Source organism: Pavona decussata, unplaced genomic scaffold (genome assembly GCF_977016875.1).
Source record: "Pavona decussata unplaced genomic scaffold, jaPavDecu1.1 SCAFFOLD_229, whole genome shotgun sequence".
Classification (NCBI taxonomy): domain Eukaryota; kingdom Metazoa; phylum Cnidaria; class Anthozoa; order Scleractinia; family Agariciidae; genus Pavona; species Pavona decussata.
In genome coordinates this window covers 339,807-355,572 of record NW_028145634.1, presented here as the reverse complement: position 1 = coordinate 355,572, position 15,766 = coordinate 339,807, and the positions used below count along the sequence as shown (strand labels likewise).

Here is a 15,766-nt window from a genome sequence, read left to right as displayed (position 1 = left end):
AAATTAATTGTATATGTCCACTGTGGTATATTAATAGGCCTAACTATACATGGGCAACAGTCTAGCTTACTCACTGCACCTTGTGTAAAATTCTCCTTAAGTCGCCCAAAATCGCCTCAAGTCGCCTAAAATCGCCTTAAGTCGCCTTAAATCGCCTTAAGTCACTTAAAATCGCTTCAATTTTACAGTGTATTTTGCTTAAGTCGCCTTAAATCGCCCTAAGTCGCCCAAAGTTACGGCGACTTAAGGTCTCAGAGTAGCCCTACTTTAATCGCTTTTGATATTACTAATATTCGAGGAGAATTTTAATTTTGAAAAAATATATTTCGTGGCCGTGTTTTTCATTTGCACCGCACGGCTCTCATGTGATTGTAAACACACACAAGTTTCAAAGTTCTTAAATAATTCTACCAAACACCAAAGAGTATTTTTCTGTATTCTCCTTTTGTTAACGGTTATTTAGAGACTAGAATTATTAATAATTAGGAGTAGAATGGACACAGTTTTGAATTTCCAAACATTTTTCCCCGGGAATTATTTTGATATCTTGCTCTCGCAAAAAATACCATGTTTACGTAATTCCGATCGCCTTTTAAACAGATCATTTGTAAATTTAAATAATTTCTTCCAGGCAAAAATCGATAATTTATTGTGCTACGTGTTTTAAGCTTTACACAGATATTTTAGTCGTTATTAAATTCTGGATACCTTTGATATTCGTATAGAAATTAATTTTTGAACATTTTGTTTCATGACCGTTTTTTTTTTCATTCGCTCCGCACGGCTCTCATGCGTTTGAAAACACACACAAGTTTAAAAGCTCTGAAATAATTGTACCAAAAGCCAAAGACTATTTTCCCGTTTTCTCCATTTGTTAAAGTTTATTTAGATACTACAACTGTTACTATAGGAGCAGAATTGACACAGTTTTGAATTTTCAAACATTTTTCCCCGGGAGCTACCTTGCTCTCATGTTTACGTGATTCGACGACCGTTTACAGGTCATTTGTAAACGAAAATGCTTTCTTCCAGGCAACAATCGATAATTTTTCTTCATGTAAGGCTTTACTGACAGATGCTTCAATCGTCAATTACAGTGCGACGCACTGTAAATTCTCGACACCATCGATATTTGTGTAGAAATTATAAATCAGTTTTGAAAAATATTTTTTCGTGGTCGTGTTGTTTTCATGGCACCACACGGCTCTCATGTGTTCGCACGCAAGTTTAAAAGCTCTAAAATAATTCTACCAAACACCAAAGACTATTTTCCAATATTTTCCATTCGTTAACGTTTATATAGAGACTAGAATTATTGCTACAGGAGCAGAATTGACACAGTTTTGAATTTCCAAACATTTTCCCCGGGTCGCTCAGTTGCTCAGTACACCAAAATATTATCATGACGTGTAATTCGACGGTCGTTTACAAATCATTTGTAAACGAAAATGCTTTCTTCCAGGCAACAATCGATATTTTTTCTTTGTTATGTGCTTGAAGCTTTACACATTTTACCCGTGATACCACCAATATTCGCAGAGAAATTATTTTTTGAACATTTTGTTTTTGAGCCGTGTACATGCAATGCATTTGCGCCGCTCTGCCTTCATGCGCTTGGACTGTATAAACACGCACAAGTTTTTTTTAAAAACGCTCTGATATTTCGCTCTTCAACCAAGCGTTAAAGTGTTAAAATTTTTATAAGGTCCAGCATTATTTTAGTAGGAGCGATATTGACTGAGTTATGATTTTTCAAACATTTCTATCCGAGCGCCAAATAAGTCTGGGTTTCCTGTTAAGCAACGACGACGGTAGCAACAACATTTGAACAAAAACAATCACTCCGCAATTAAATTTTGATACATTTCTTTGCCGTCCTCCGCAAAATATGAGAACATGAGCAAACGACTTAACTTGAACGCAACTCCTGCCAATTTAGGCAACTTGCTCGCTGTTTACTAGTCTAATGCGTTTCTGATCAACAATCAATGTTTTTTTCTTTATTTTACGTGTTTCAAGCTTACAAATATACTTCAATCGCTTCGATAGGATAAATATTCGTAGAGAAACCAATTTTTGAACATTCTGTTTCGGGGCAGTTTCGTTCGCACCGCACGGTTCTCATTCAGTTGTAAACACACTAAAGATCTGTGCCAAGCAACCAAGAGTGATTTCCCCGTGTTCTCCTTTTCTTGGCGTTTATTTGGATTTCAGCAGGAGCAAAATTGACTGAGCTGTAAATTTTACACATGCAATGAAGAGAGAATATAAGTTTAATTCAGGAGTAAACTAACAACGATAAAACTTAATGTCAGGCATAAATTTATTGTTCACCTGCGCTGTGGAGCTTCCTACCGCTTGAAAATCCGCGAAAATAGATTGATAAAAATAGCAAACGGTGGATCTAAAGAAGGAACTTACGGAGTAATTTCTTCCACTGTATTTGACCTGCTCCTTCTTCCCATCAAAAGCACACTGTTATGCTCGGTTATCATTCGTTGTAAGAAGAAGTAGCGAGGTGAAAGCACTTGTTCGCCATGACTGATTTCAGTTTCTCAGCTAAACAAATGTCAATCCGATCCAAGTTTTTAGCTTCGACGCAAATGATATTTTGCTGTTTCTTGTAAGACACGAAAACTTAACGTTTAGGAATTTTCTTTCTAGCTGCAGCACTTGATTTCCATGTATTTGTGGTACAAACAACTCGGCTTAAACAGTCGAACTCCAAAGAACTTGAAAGAACTCGTTATTTTTGGACACAAAATGAAGAAACCGACGAAATGTAGAACCCAATCTGGAGCGAGTATTTTCGCCGCTCGACCTATCAGGAGTATGTAATTTTGCCCTCTGTATTACATTGTTGTTGTTATTGTTGATGGACAGTTTTTGCTGCATATGCACTAAAATATATATAACTGCAGAAAGAATGAGGAAGTAGTAACGTTATTACGTTCATACGCTAAGCAGATTTCTATAAATGCTATGAAAAAAATTGGAGCTCCGCTTTTAGGCTTGGCTAGATATATATATATTATATTCATATTCATTTACTGTATATCTCGGAATCTGTTTATTGATTAAACCTAGGCACCATGCGATATTTTTCTACCCGCTACGTCTTAAAACAATTATATTTATTGGCTTGACTTTTTTATTTCTTGAACAATGAACTCATTACACTGAGCTTATAGCACCTAAATATTCAGTTTCAATATTTTACCTTCAGTCCCTGTAGGCTGTTTTGTCACAGTCGCTGGGAACAAGATGAGAAGGAGAAGGAACGCTTTCATAACCGCCATCTTTGATTCTGTCGCTGAAAACGGTGAAGTAGTCAGTCTAAAATCCCAAATTGATTTTTGAAAAGGAAATTTGTTTTGATAACTTTTGCATTTAAAAAAAAAATCAAATATTACTGTTAAGTGAGATCGTCCGCTTACCTTGAGAGCCTGTCAAGTTTTGTAATCTATTGTAGATGCGTAAGAGAAGGTCTTCTGAGGTACTTCTTGTGTTCCCGTTTCCACATCGGACGAACAGTTTTGTCTGCGCTAAGGTTAAACAATTTTAAATGAAATTGGATATTGTTTTTAACAAAATGTGACAACTTCGTGATGGCTTCCTTCTAATCGTCTAATTAATTCTAAAGAATATCGTGATCAAAGTCGGTAGCGGGAACGTGAAAATTGATAGCCTCGCACGAATCTTGCATTTGATTGGTGAGTTAAAACAGTCATCTGTAACTTAACTTTTACCATACTAATTAAAAGGGCAGTGTCACTTATTTTTAGTGTCACCTCCCAAAAACCATATTTGTATGGTTGTAAACGTTCTAATAATGGTTCGGTGTTGGTAACAATAACCTTACTAGTGCACAGAAACTATTATCATTCATGTATATCTGCGGATGGCTAGGATGGAAATGGATTGCAATTTGAAAAAATTGGCCTTTTTTTTTCAAGTTCCTTCTGAGTATTTTGGAAAAAACTGCCAAAATCCGATTATAGTTTATTTTTCTCGGCGAAGTCATTTCTTCCCCATGTTGTAAGAGCAATTTCATGTTAGAAAAAAGATTCTTAGTCAAATATTTAAGCAGGTTTGGCCAACATCCAGCAAAATCTCCGTGACAGTGCCCTCTTTAAAATTGAAAGAAAGATGTAAAAACGTTGTTAAAACAATCTATCAATTGGAAACGATACGGACCCGAGGCCCTGTAAAAATAGGGTTTTAGACAGCCTAGCCTGTTCTCCAGCTTTGCTCCTTTTTCGCTTGATTTGAATCATAAACAGAAATAAAAATTTAAAGGCAATTTTTTTTGTTGCAAAAATTAATATAGTGGGTGTATCCCTAAGTTCCTCATAGCTCAAATTTGTCACAAAATTGATTTGCTTCAAATCTTGCATGTAAATTACTCTTTGCACAGTTACTTTAAAAACGCTTTTCGTAAAGGCTCTTAGCGCTTTCTTCCTCAGTTTCCAGGGCAGGGCACATTAGTAGGCCAAAATTGTATTTTTTGTAGTAAAAATCTTCAGAATTTTAACAGGTTTGGTAACTTCTCACAACACTTAAAATTTCATGCAAGGCCAAATATTACGGTTGGTTGACAAACACGAATGTTCCTTACACTAAAATATGATTGATGTTTCCACATAATTGTTTCAAATAGTGAAAACAGCAACTTTTACCAACTAACCTTTACCAGTGAAACTGGTAAAAGTTACTCAGAATAACTAAAGAGTTAATCTAGCTGAGTAACAAAATTGAATATTAAGACTTAGAGTCTGTTGGCAATAAAGCGTTAAAATGTTAAATAGGAATAAGAAAAACATATACATTATATGGTAATAAAAAAAGTATAAATAAAACGGCAGGAAGTTATTGGATGCCAGTCGACAGAAATCATCGATGCATGCCAGCTGGTTGGTGCAGTCCGGCTGAGTGGTGACCAACTGTCTGGATCAACATGATAATCAACGAATTATTTATGCATGTATGCTGTCTTCCAATTTAGTCGCGGAGGAAAAATATCGAAGGCCCACCACAGAAACCATTTGTATCTTTTCTAGTCGGTTTTTTGCAGGCCGACCAACTTTCATGAGAGAACGCCGGCTGGCTGCTTGATAATTGTCTGGATGATGGTTAAGTTAAGAGTGCAACTTTCAGTGAACACGAATCTTAAGTACGGCGATACATTTTCACCGATCGCGGCGATTGGCGTATAAAATCGCCAGGTGTGTCGCTGGCTTTAGACTGCGAGTATTATTTTCGGGCATGGGGCTTGTCTGAACATAGAGTCTGTTTTGGTGCTCAAGCGAAAAACTCGGCCCGTGCAGGGGCATGGGAACTACTTCAACGGGTAGTACGTGGGCACTGGTCCTTGGCAAAGGCACTGGTCTGAACAGAGTTTTGTCATTTCCCGCGCTTTTTCCCCCATGCGTCCCTGCGACTGAGTTTCTCGGTTTATCGCCGGAAGGCTCGTTTCAGATTCATCTTTCTTGGAAACAATTTGCTAAAGACACAGGAGAAACCTACGCTGGACCGTGTCGCTACAAAGACGAATTAACTCAAAACAATGACAACATGCCTAATTGAATGGTGAAGAGATCGTCCACAAAACGTTTCACTCTTTTGTATGCGGTCTTTAAGCACTGCAGAAATTTCATTTTCAATTTTATGCACCTTTTTATTTGCAATTGAGTGCTACGAAGAAAAAACGTTTTTCTCGCTATTTACTCAAAAGATATTTCATTATAGCCGTAGAATTAAGACAGTTGATCTGTCCGAGTCAAAAGTTTGATGTCTGCTTTGCTTTGTAGGTGGAGCATGTTTATAAATTTAAAGGATATGCCCTGTAGAAAACCGAAAAAAGTTCAAAATGATTGCTGGTATGCTTTGTTTCGTAATTGCAATCTCACAAAAACATAGTACCTTCGAAGTTCCGGACACTATTCCGGCATCACTTAGAGGCAGACAGATTTGAATATCCCGAGATAGCGAATCAACTAGACCGGCTGCACAAAACCAAGGTCACGGAGTCAGTAAAGTTTTAAAAAAGACAACCATCGTAATACTGCTTGCTACTTTCTTAAGACTAGGAGTCTCCAAGTTTTGAAATCTCTTGGGGTTTACTTACTTGTCAATTCTATTGCTTCATTGATAATTGACAGCACCTGAACTTTATACAATGTAGTTTTAGGTCATTTCTCAAGGTGGATTTTTACTGCCGCGAAAATTTTACGTCCTTTGAGCCTCTTGGTCTGTATATAGTCATGCAGAGACCGCTACAAGAAAACTGTTTTCCATTGATGCCAGTCAGTATTTATATCGTCATTGGCTATGATCGAAGAGGTTAATTGCTGACAGAGCCGTAAGCAGGCCCTCAAAGTCGCCTTTTGCACAATCGTAGACAAATCTAAGGGTTTTTGGTGGGGCTCAGTTAAGCGTTAAACTGGAAAATAATGACGCTGTGGTCTGTAAAAACCCCCGTTTTTTTGGAGATAATATGTTGGTTACATTGACACGGTTCGGCATGCTTGTGATTACAAGGTCAAGTGTGTTGTTGCCACGAGTGGGTTTTTTATTGAGTTGTGCAGGTCAAGAGGTCGTCGTGAAGGGTTTCAATAAAGACCCGATGCGCTGTCATAGGAGTCCCAGAGAATGTCTGGCAAATTAAAGTCACCCAAAATTACCATATTGTCGAACTGGTCACAAACTTCATGCAGAAAATTATCGAATACACCCATCCAACTTGGGTCTTCATTGGGTGGCCCATAGCAAAGACAGAATAAAATCCTCTGACCAATAAGCGTAGTATTTCGGCAAAAATGATCTCAAGCTGTTGTAGCTTGGTTTCCAATTCAGGTTTAAATCAAGAACTTGCCTTTATTTATTCTTACCTCGAGGATATACCTTAACCTTAAATGCCAATATATTGCGTTCTAAAATTAAAAGCGATGCAGTTAAGAAAATATAAACGAAGTAGAAACATTCCGTAAAAGAAGGGGCATTAAAAACGAGAAAATACTCTCGATTCCTTCAGTCGATCTGAAAAGGCGAGCCGAGCAGAGAAACGCGTTGCATAGTGGTGTCCACAAAATTAACCTCAATGCCTTGTTTCTGTGATCTTTGCGCGACCACAATCCTTTGCATTTTGCATTGCAAGCACTCGCAAGGTCCCATAAATATATTTCTGTACCGATTAGAGTGCTGCCTAACTCGGTCGCTTCAGGCTCCCTCGCTGCGGCAGCAAATATATTTTTCGCTCGAATTGGCGCAGCTTAGCTCCTGAGCGATTCACGCACGGCCCGACAAATTCATTAAACTTGCTGCGCCTCAGGCCCCACTAGCGAGTTTTCTGTACTGAAAATGGAACTTTGAAAAATGTCGTAACTTTCATAAAAATTATCTCATGCCTGCTGGCTCTACGAAAATTTGGAAAAGAAAGTAATATAAAATGAAATAAATTAAACAGGGGGTCACAATGACTGCTAGCTTGTAACAATAATGCTGAAAAGTGAGAATTGACCTTGCAACCAAAATTCATGTCAAAAATCATTCATTTATTTAGCAAACATCTCACAGTCTCTTCCTCTTTTTGTACAACCATACGTGCATAAAAAAAATAGTTACAAAATAAATCATTTTCAGTTTTGTTCGAGTTAACTATGGTAGAATCTATTTACAGACATTTAAATTTTGAACAAGTCAGTTATTTGAGCGACGCTTGAACAGACGGCGGAAAAGTTTTCGGAAAAACCCAGGCTTGTTCTTTACTTCAGTGTTCTAAAAGAAAAAAAAAACGAATTAAACTGAGATGTATACACAATCGAAAGCGTCAGTGATGTGACCACCAATACGCAATACGCCACACAAATTTTGCCGTATTAACGTGGTGCGTGGATGAAAGATGGTATAAGGAAACAAATTAATTCACAAAGTTTTGTTTTGAGCCAAAATAAGGTGATCGTCATGACAAAGTGGATATGCAGACGGTGTTGACATAAGGAGGCTCTTCTTTACGTATAGCTGATAATAAACAGTGTTACAAATTAAAAACAACAAACAAAGCAGAACTAAAAGCCAAAGTCAATTTCAACCCTTTACTGTCTTATAGGGAGGTTTTCAGTTGAATGTCTTCTCAGTTAAAAGTAATTTTGCGTTTGCTTCACTAAGCGCTATGATTGGTTAACAAAAGTCGCGCCACTTTCTCAACCAATGAGAAGCAAAACAAACTGACCAAGACTTGCTCACACGGCATAGGCGTTTTCCCGCGCTTGGCGCCGGTTACTTGAATGTGCTGGGTCTGTGCTTCGAATTCAGATTGGTTCACCGATTGGTCCATTGTGATTGGAGAGAGTAATTACTTTGGTTTTGGTTTAGCGACACCCAGTTAAAAAGAGAAACTTCAATCTTCGGATGTAAGTAGAGATCTAAATATTGTGCTAGTCAGGCAAGGTTCAGCCTAGCCTCCCACGCAGTCGTTTTTAGGGGACTCGTATTACCTTAGTCCGCCTCTGGGTAGGAGGTAATACGAGCCCCATAAAAACAACTGCGTGATCGCGTTAACACAAAGATGATGTAAGGATTTTCTTTCCACTACATGTCTAAATATGTACATTATAACAACATTACAAACGTTAACACTGTAAACATGGTCGGTCGGTATGTAAAAACAGAAAAACGTGTTGAACCCCTCTATTGGCCCATAGGTGGTTTGCAACCAATCCGGATATCCAAAAAGACAACGGTATGGCGGCCATGTTGGATGAAGAAAGCAAAAGGTTCTGTCATCCAACATGGCTGCTACACCATTGTCTTTTGGATCTCCAGGGATTGGTTGCAAACCACCTATTGGCTGGTTCAGGAAATAAACTCGCTGTTATAAATAACGTAAAAATAACGCAAGGGAAAGGCAGACGGAGGCGCTACAGAAAATCTGCAGCACATGAAATTTTTAAAGGTGGACTCTTTGTATCAAAATCCAATATTATACCCCGGAATTAATAAGAATAACTGAGTGGTTCTTGTTTTATTGGAGTTCAGCTGCACTTCCAAAATACTTTGTCGAAAAACACAGCGCGCTGACGTAATCGATCATGTTCCCTGACGCCATTCCGCACACACCCAAACTAAAAAAGAAAAATGTTTCCTCGCGAATCAAAGCGGACGTCTTACAATGCTAAGTAAAGCTATATATTATAAAACAAATAAAAAACAGTACGGTGCTTACTTTTGTTGTAAAACACACAAGGCAGAGACGAGAGCACTCAAAAAGGAAATAAAAACAATCGCCTGTTACTCGTGTCTCACCCTACACTTAGTCGTGCTTAAAAAATATTGCCACTTCTTTGGGTGCGTTTTATAACAGAAGAAAGCACAATGAAACTTTTATTTTTAGTTTATAATTTAGTTTAGAATTATAACAGTTTTCAATGATCGTACTCACTCGGGCCTGGAGGACTGTAATTCTTTCACGGACAGCATCAATTTCGCTGTAGACAGAAAATGGAAATATAATTATTGCCAACGAGTCACCCTCGCGAGGACGCGAGGGTGACGAGGCGGCAGCATTATAAAGCCGACGCGCGAGTTAGTTTTGGTACAGGCAGAAAAAATCTCGAATGAAAATGTAAGCATAAGGTAAGGATAAGGTAATGTAAGAGTGACATCATCGGTGATTGTTTTCGAGCTAGCCAATGGCATCGCGGTATTTTTTATCTAAACCAATCACATCAGGAGTATCACGATCGGTGAGCGCTAGTACCCAGATTCTTCTTACACACGCGCGAACTTAAATTTTGTAAACAATATGGCGGCCGAAGTGGCGAATTTAGTTGTCTTCGAGAATAGCAGTGTTTATACGTCTTATTGTATAAGGATGGTGTATAAAAATAGCAAAGATCTTTTTAAGCGCTAGGAAACTTTGCAGAAGTTTTCACGTTTAGGAGCAATCGAATTTTTCCTTCGCACCATCTTATTTTTCTATCCTGCGCGACAGTGTGGAAATGAGCTCTAATAGCAGATTTGTTGCTCCGTTGGTGGACGGCGAAAGTTCCGACGGCTCTGTAAATCGAGGAGGTAAGAGAATTCAAATCTTGGAAAAAATTCCGCACAGCCCCATACATTAATTATGCATGCTGATGTATTAATTATGTATGCGCTTCATTGTTTTAAAAGACAATAACCTATTCCCATGTGTTTTCATATATACATTGCAAATAATACTTACTTCGTCAATAAAAGAGGGTTTCGTCGTGTCTTGACTTTTTCTCCTCTTCTCTCTTCATTTTCCCAATCCCATTTTCTTTATTTCTCTACCCCAGCCTCCTAACGCTTTTCTTTCTTTTTTTTTTTTCGGTCTACCTACCATAACGTGCCTTGAACTGAAGCCTTACTGTTAGCGTTGGATTCCCTGTCCATCTGCTTTACCACTAGACTACGAGGGATTTGTTGGAAATTACCCCTCAACAAATATATTTTATTTTTTGTAAGCCTTTAAAAATCTACATAACAATACAGAGGTAATTTTTTCCTGTGCCTTGCACTTGCCTTGTAATTTTCACGTGAAAATGCGGCATTTTCGCCCCTTGATTGGCCAGTCTCGGTTTGTGTATTTCTCCTAGTCATAGCCCCATGCAACCATGTTATAGTGAGTTATAGAGCATTAACGAGTCTTGGCCGACTTCAAATCGTGTAGTTGTTGCATGTGCTCCGAATCGTCGTTTTATTATTTTTGCGTCCTTTGCTGTTTCGTCCATTGCTTCCCCTACGTCAATGCCATGCTACTACGTCTGTAACTTGACTGACCTTCGCCCATCGTTCCAAGCCTTTAATCACCTTTTAAAGTCGCCCAATATCCTTGCGGATTACGAATGGTGAACAGAATAGTACAAGGAACACAATCTAAACGACAGCCGCGATCAAAAACCACTGGTTAATCTGTCTTTATTTTTACGGCCATGCGAAAACATGTCACTCAATTCTAAACATTTTTAAAACGAGGACAAATTAAAATGTGTAAAAATTGCTAAAATTGTCAAATTTTGTTTAGATTTTCCGTATTTTTCCCTAAAATTCGAATATTTCGGCAAAGCCCATATAGACTTAGAAAGAAAATATAAAACTAAGAGGAACAAAGCGAAGTAATCCCAACGGCGCACTATTGTTATCCCTATTGTTTCCTTTGAACAAAGACTGTATGCATAATTAATGTATGGGGCTGTGCGGAAATCTTGCCTTAGTTTCTGCACGTTTGACTGGACTGCCGGTCAAGGTTTTCATTTCACTAAATGACCGGCAGTCCGATATTTTTGTCAAATTACGTAAAATCAATGGCTTTCACCGATTCTTACTAAGCTATTTCGATTAAGAACTCTTAAGCGCTTCTAGAGAGCGCTACGGCTCTAAAGTTGACGCGCAGCTTTTCGCTGGGCTCAGAATAGCGAGCGACTGAAGTGACACTTAATTTCTGCACGCTCGACTCGACTGCCGGTCAAGGTTTTCAAATCACTAAATGACCGGCAGTCCGATATTTTTGTCAAATTACGTAAAATCAATGGCTTTCACCGATTCTTACTAAGCTATTTCGATTAAGAACTTTTAAGCGCTTCTAGAGAGCGCTACGGCTCTAAAGTTGACGCGCAGCTTTTCGCTGGGCTCAGAATAGCGAGCGACTGAAGTGACACTTAAGTTTCTGCACGCTCGACTCGACTGCCGGTCAAGGTTTTCAAATCACTAAATGACCGGCAGTCCCATATTTTTGTCAAATTACGTAAAATAAATGGATTTCACCGCTTCTAACCAAGCTATTTCGATTAAGAACTCTTAAGGGCTTCTAGAGAGCTCTAGGCTCTAAAGTTTTTAACATTTTTACGCGCAGCTTTTCGCTGGGCTCAGAATAACTCAATAAGTGACAAGGAACTCACTGATCCAACGCCGTTCAAAATGGAGTAAATGACGAAAATGCCAATAAATTTTTTCACTGAATTTGTGTGCATTGAAAAAGATCTCGCAAAATTGTAAAAAATTACCCGGTTTTGTAGACTTTTTACGGCGTTGTTGGCAACGTGACTGATTAGCGTGACAATGTGTTACAAATTAACTAATTACGTCATACAGAATTGACCTTTCGCGCTCTGTTGGCGGGAAATTTCTCTTCTCTTTAGAAATTGGTTCAGTACGTCTGCTTCGAGTTCAAGAGTCTTTTGTTCAGCCTATATTGTTCTTGTAGTTTATTGTTTCTAGTCGAAAGTGACGGTCAAGATGAAAAGGAGAAGCCCTTTTGCTCAAGGTAAACCAAATCTTAAGTTCAGGAACAGAAACGATTTTAAACTCCGGTTGTTTTAGTTTTGACATCGAGCGAGTCAGTGATGCATTAAAATCGGTAGTTAATAACTTCATATATAATCGAATTTCAGCTCAGAAAATGGATCCAAAATTGCAGGTTAGTTTGAACACTGTTTTTTGCTTGTATCCTTACCAGATAGTAAACTCTGCAAGCCAGACTATGAAGTTTTTCCGGTGTTGCGGGCACAAGAGGGGGGGGGGGGAGGTGTGGGTAGGAGAAGGGGGGGGGGGGGGTGCTCGTGTACTCGCATTATACGGGGAAGTCCGACGTATTTCTTTGGGTTGAAAATTTACGTCCTCGGTATTTTTTTTGGGTCAAGAGATCTGTGCTGTTTGATTTACAGCAGCCTTTTGTGCTGTAAAGGACATTGTTAAAAATGACAGCTTCGAAACCACGACCAGGTACGAAGCTGCCTTAATAGAGTACCCCCTCATCACCCAGACGAGTAAGATGACGTTGTTATCAAGGCAGCCGAAAACACCAAATGTTTTGTCGCTGAGACGAATGCCTTCTGAATCTTCCTGCCGACAAATGAAGCAGCTTTTAATTGAAGGGAAGTACTCTGCTATTGGTTGTGAGCTAGGAGAGTTTACGTTAGAGTTGTTAGAGGTACTGCTAAAAATGCATACCCTCCGCAACGTAAAGAATGCCGTTCACAACGAGCAGCAGTGGCTGAAGAAAGAAGTAAAACTACCTCACTCGGAGTGCTCATATTCAAAGGAACGTCTTTCCTCTTATGCTGATAAAATTTTCAACACTCCCAACCATCACAGTCCCCTTTTAAGCGTCGGATCTGGCTAACATAGCAGGAAATGGATGGCTAGACTTCAGTGTTATAACTGGTGTTTCAGAAATCCTAAACAGAGATAGCGAGGAAACGGCGGCACTAGTACTGAATAACGTAGTCATGGTCGACGAGCGGGACCTTTGCGATTACGTGAAGTGTAACATCCGACATGGTGTAAAGTATGTCGTCCTGTTTGCCAATGTTGGAAAAACAAGGAAAAATGATGTCTTTATTAGCAATCCAGGAAATCCAGGAAATCACTGGACATTGCTTTATGTGGACTTGACAGTCAACAAATGGTATTATTGTGATACCTACTGTTGGGGAAGGCCAGAGTATTTGCAGTCCTCAGTTGCCCCGTTTGTGAAAGCTATTTACCAGCATCATGGAAAGACGCCGAAGCCTATCAGTGGAATTATACAAGCGCACACTGAAAGTTTGGAAACAAGTCATTCCTGCGCTAAGACATGCCTAAAAAACATCCCAACTCAAACCTGTGGTAATGTTTGTGGAGTAGCCGCAGCTGTACTCGGTGGAATTGCTTGCGCTACCCCTGGCCTTTGGAAAAATATGTTTCTCGACCGAAGTGCAGATCTTCCCGCCAGCTTGAAGTGGTTGAAATATCCCACTGTTTATTCCGATTTCCTGCGATGTTCTCTCATTTGTTGGCCTTTGGCTGATTCAGTTGATGTTTCCTCACTTGGAATAAGCAGAGAGCGGGTTGAACCCCCACAGCGTGGTCGTGATGTCCCATTTAGTCGCAGAGTCCTTGGCAAGGTGGTCATCTCAGACGAGGAAAGTGAAAAAGAAGAGGAGAATGGCGATTGGGTAAAGGTCCAATATGGAAAGAAAAAGAAGAAGACGCATAGCCAGCAGAGACAAGGACACTTACCCAAAGGTGGGAAAGGAAACGCTACATCTCCAAGAAAATATTTCGGCAAGAATAAAGAGTGGACTTCCACGGAGCCTTCTATTGACGAAAGCTTACGAAATGGCAATGAGGGGAGAGAAAAAGGTGCAGGAACCGAGTGTCCTATTCAGGATGGCGATGAAGAGACAGTGGATGTCAAGAAAACTAATGATACTGAAGAGTCTAACGCAAGTGACACGCGGCTCGACAACCCTGAAACTGAAGGTTCTATGGATGTTAATTCTGAGGTTGAAAGTGAAATGAAGCAGTACAGTGAAACAAGAACCGACTGTCCTATTCAGGATGGTGATGGAAAGACAGTAGATGCCGAGAAATGTGCTGACAGCGAAGACCTCAACTCAAGTGACACGCGGCTCGACAACCCTGAAACTGAAGGTTCTATGGATGTTAATTCTGAGGTTGAAAGTGAAATGAAGCAGTACAGTGAAACAAGAACCGACTGTCCTATTCAGGATGGTGATGGAAAGACAGTAGATGCCGAGAAATGTGCTGACAGCGAAGACCTCAACTCAAGTGACACGCGGCTCGACAACCCTGAAACTGAAGGTTCTATGGATGTTAATTCTGAGGTTGAAAGTGAAATGAAGCAGTACAGTGAAACAAGAACCGACTGTCCTATTCAGGATGGTGATGGAAAGACAGTGGATGCCGAGAAATGTGCTGAAAGCGGAGACCTCAACTCAAGTGACACGCGGCCCGACATCACTGAAACTGAAGATTCTATGGATGTTAATTATGATGTTGAAAGTGAAATGAAGCAGTACAGTGAAACAAGAACCGACTGTCCTATTCAGGATGGTGATGGAAAGACAGTGGATGCCGAGAAATGTGCTGAAAGCGAAGACCTCAACTCAAGTGACACGCGGCTCGACAACCCTGCAACTGAAACAAAGCAATGTGAAGTGGAGTTTCGTCATCCTCTTTTGGTACAAAACAACAGTGAGAAAGAGGATAACTATTTCGAAGAAGACGGAGACGAAGTTTGTGGTTTTGAAAAACAGAGTGAGGTTTTCTTTGTGGGACGGAAATTTAGTAGTATGAGTGAGCTTGAAACGGCAAAAAAGGTGTACGAAGACAGTCATTATTTTGAATTGTGGAAGAGAGATGTGAGGACACTGACTTCGGCAGCAAAGCGTGTTCCCAAGAAAGTTGCGAAAGCCAATCAAGATCTTAAATACTACTTATTAAGGCTGACCTGCAAATTTGGTGGAAAAGCTGTTGAATCTGGAAAAGAAAGAAAACGAAAAACAAAATCATTCAGACAAGGATGTCTGTTTGAGGTTTATATTGCACTGTCTGAGGATGGGAAATATCTTCAGGTCAACCGTATATCCAAGCAACATAACCATGCTCTTAAAAAACAGATTTATGAGCGCCTCCCACGTCAACGAGCTGCACGCTGTAAAAACGTTGCAAAGGATATCGAGGACGCAATTCAGCTGCAAGCGAACCCGAAGCTCCTAAAAGAAAAAATCGAAAATGCCACTGGTAAAAGAGTAACACTTAAAGATATCTCAAACATCAAACAAAATTCCATGAAACATTTGAAGAAAAATGATCTTGAAGACGTCATAGAATATTTGAAAAAACAACCAGGCACCAAGACAGACATAGTTGTTGACGTGGATAACAATTTTAAAGGCCTATTTTTCCAAGACGATTACATGGAGGACATCTATGCCCATTTCCCAGAAATCCTCCCGGTAGA

The 15,766-nt window shown here is 39.5% G+C and overlaps 3 protein-coding genes across 4 annotated transcripts in view; 2 read left to right on the top strand and 1 right to left on the bottom strand.

The window, feature by feature from the left end:
* Positions 1-15,766, top strand: part of LOC146458735 (uncharacterized) — a 257,490-nt gene that overhangs the window by 102,117 nt on the left and 139,607 nt on the right. The window lies entirely within an intron of this gene.
* LOC146458736 (uncharacterized) overlaps positions 1-15,766 on the top strand; it is a 256,692-nt gene that overhangs the window by 129,289 nt on the left and 111,637 nt on the right. The window lies entirely within an intron of this gene.
* The window catches only part of LOC146458738 (uncharacterized), a 94,167-nt gene continuing 85,939 nt past the window's right edge, over positions 7,539-15,766 (bottom strand). The window contains exons 19-20 of one of the 2 annotated variants that reach the window (XM_085090333.1): positions 9,440-9,485; positions 7,539-7,776 (exon numbers count right to left, since the gene is read on the bottom strand). In XM_085090333.1, coding sequence (XP_084946459.1) covers positions 7,699-7,776; positions 9,440-9,485 — 124 coding nt within the window. In that variant the 3' untranslated portion in view covers positions 7,539-7,698. The remainder of the gene's footprint in view (positions 7,777-9,439; positions 9,486-15,766) is intronic. The other variant, XM_085090332.1, reaches the window with a different exon arrangement.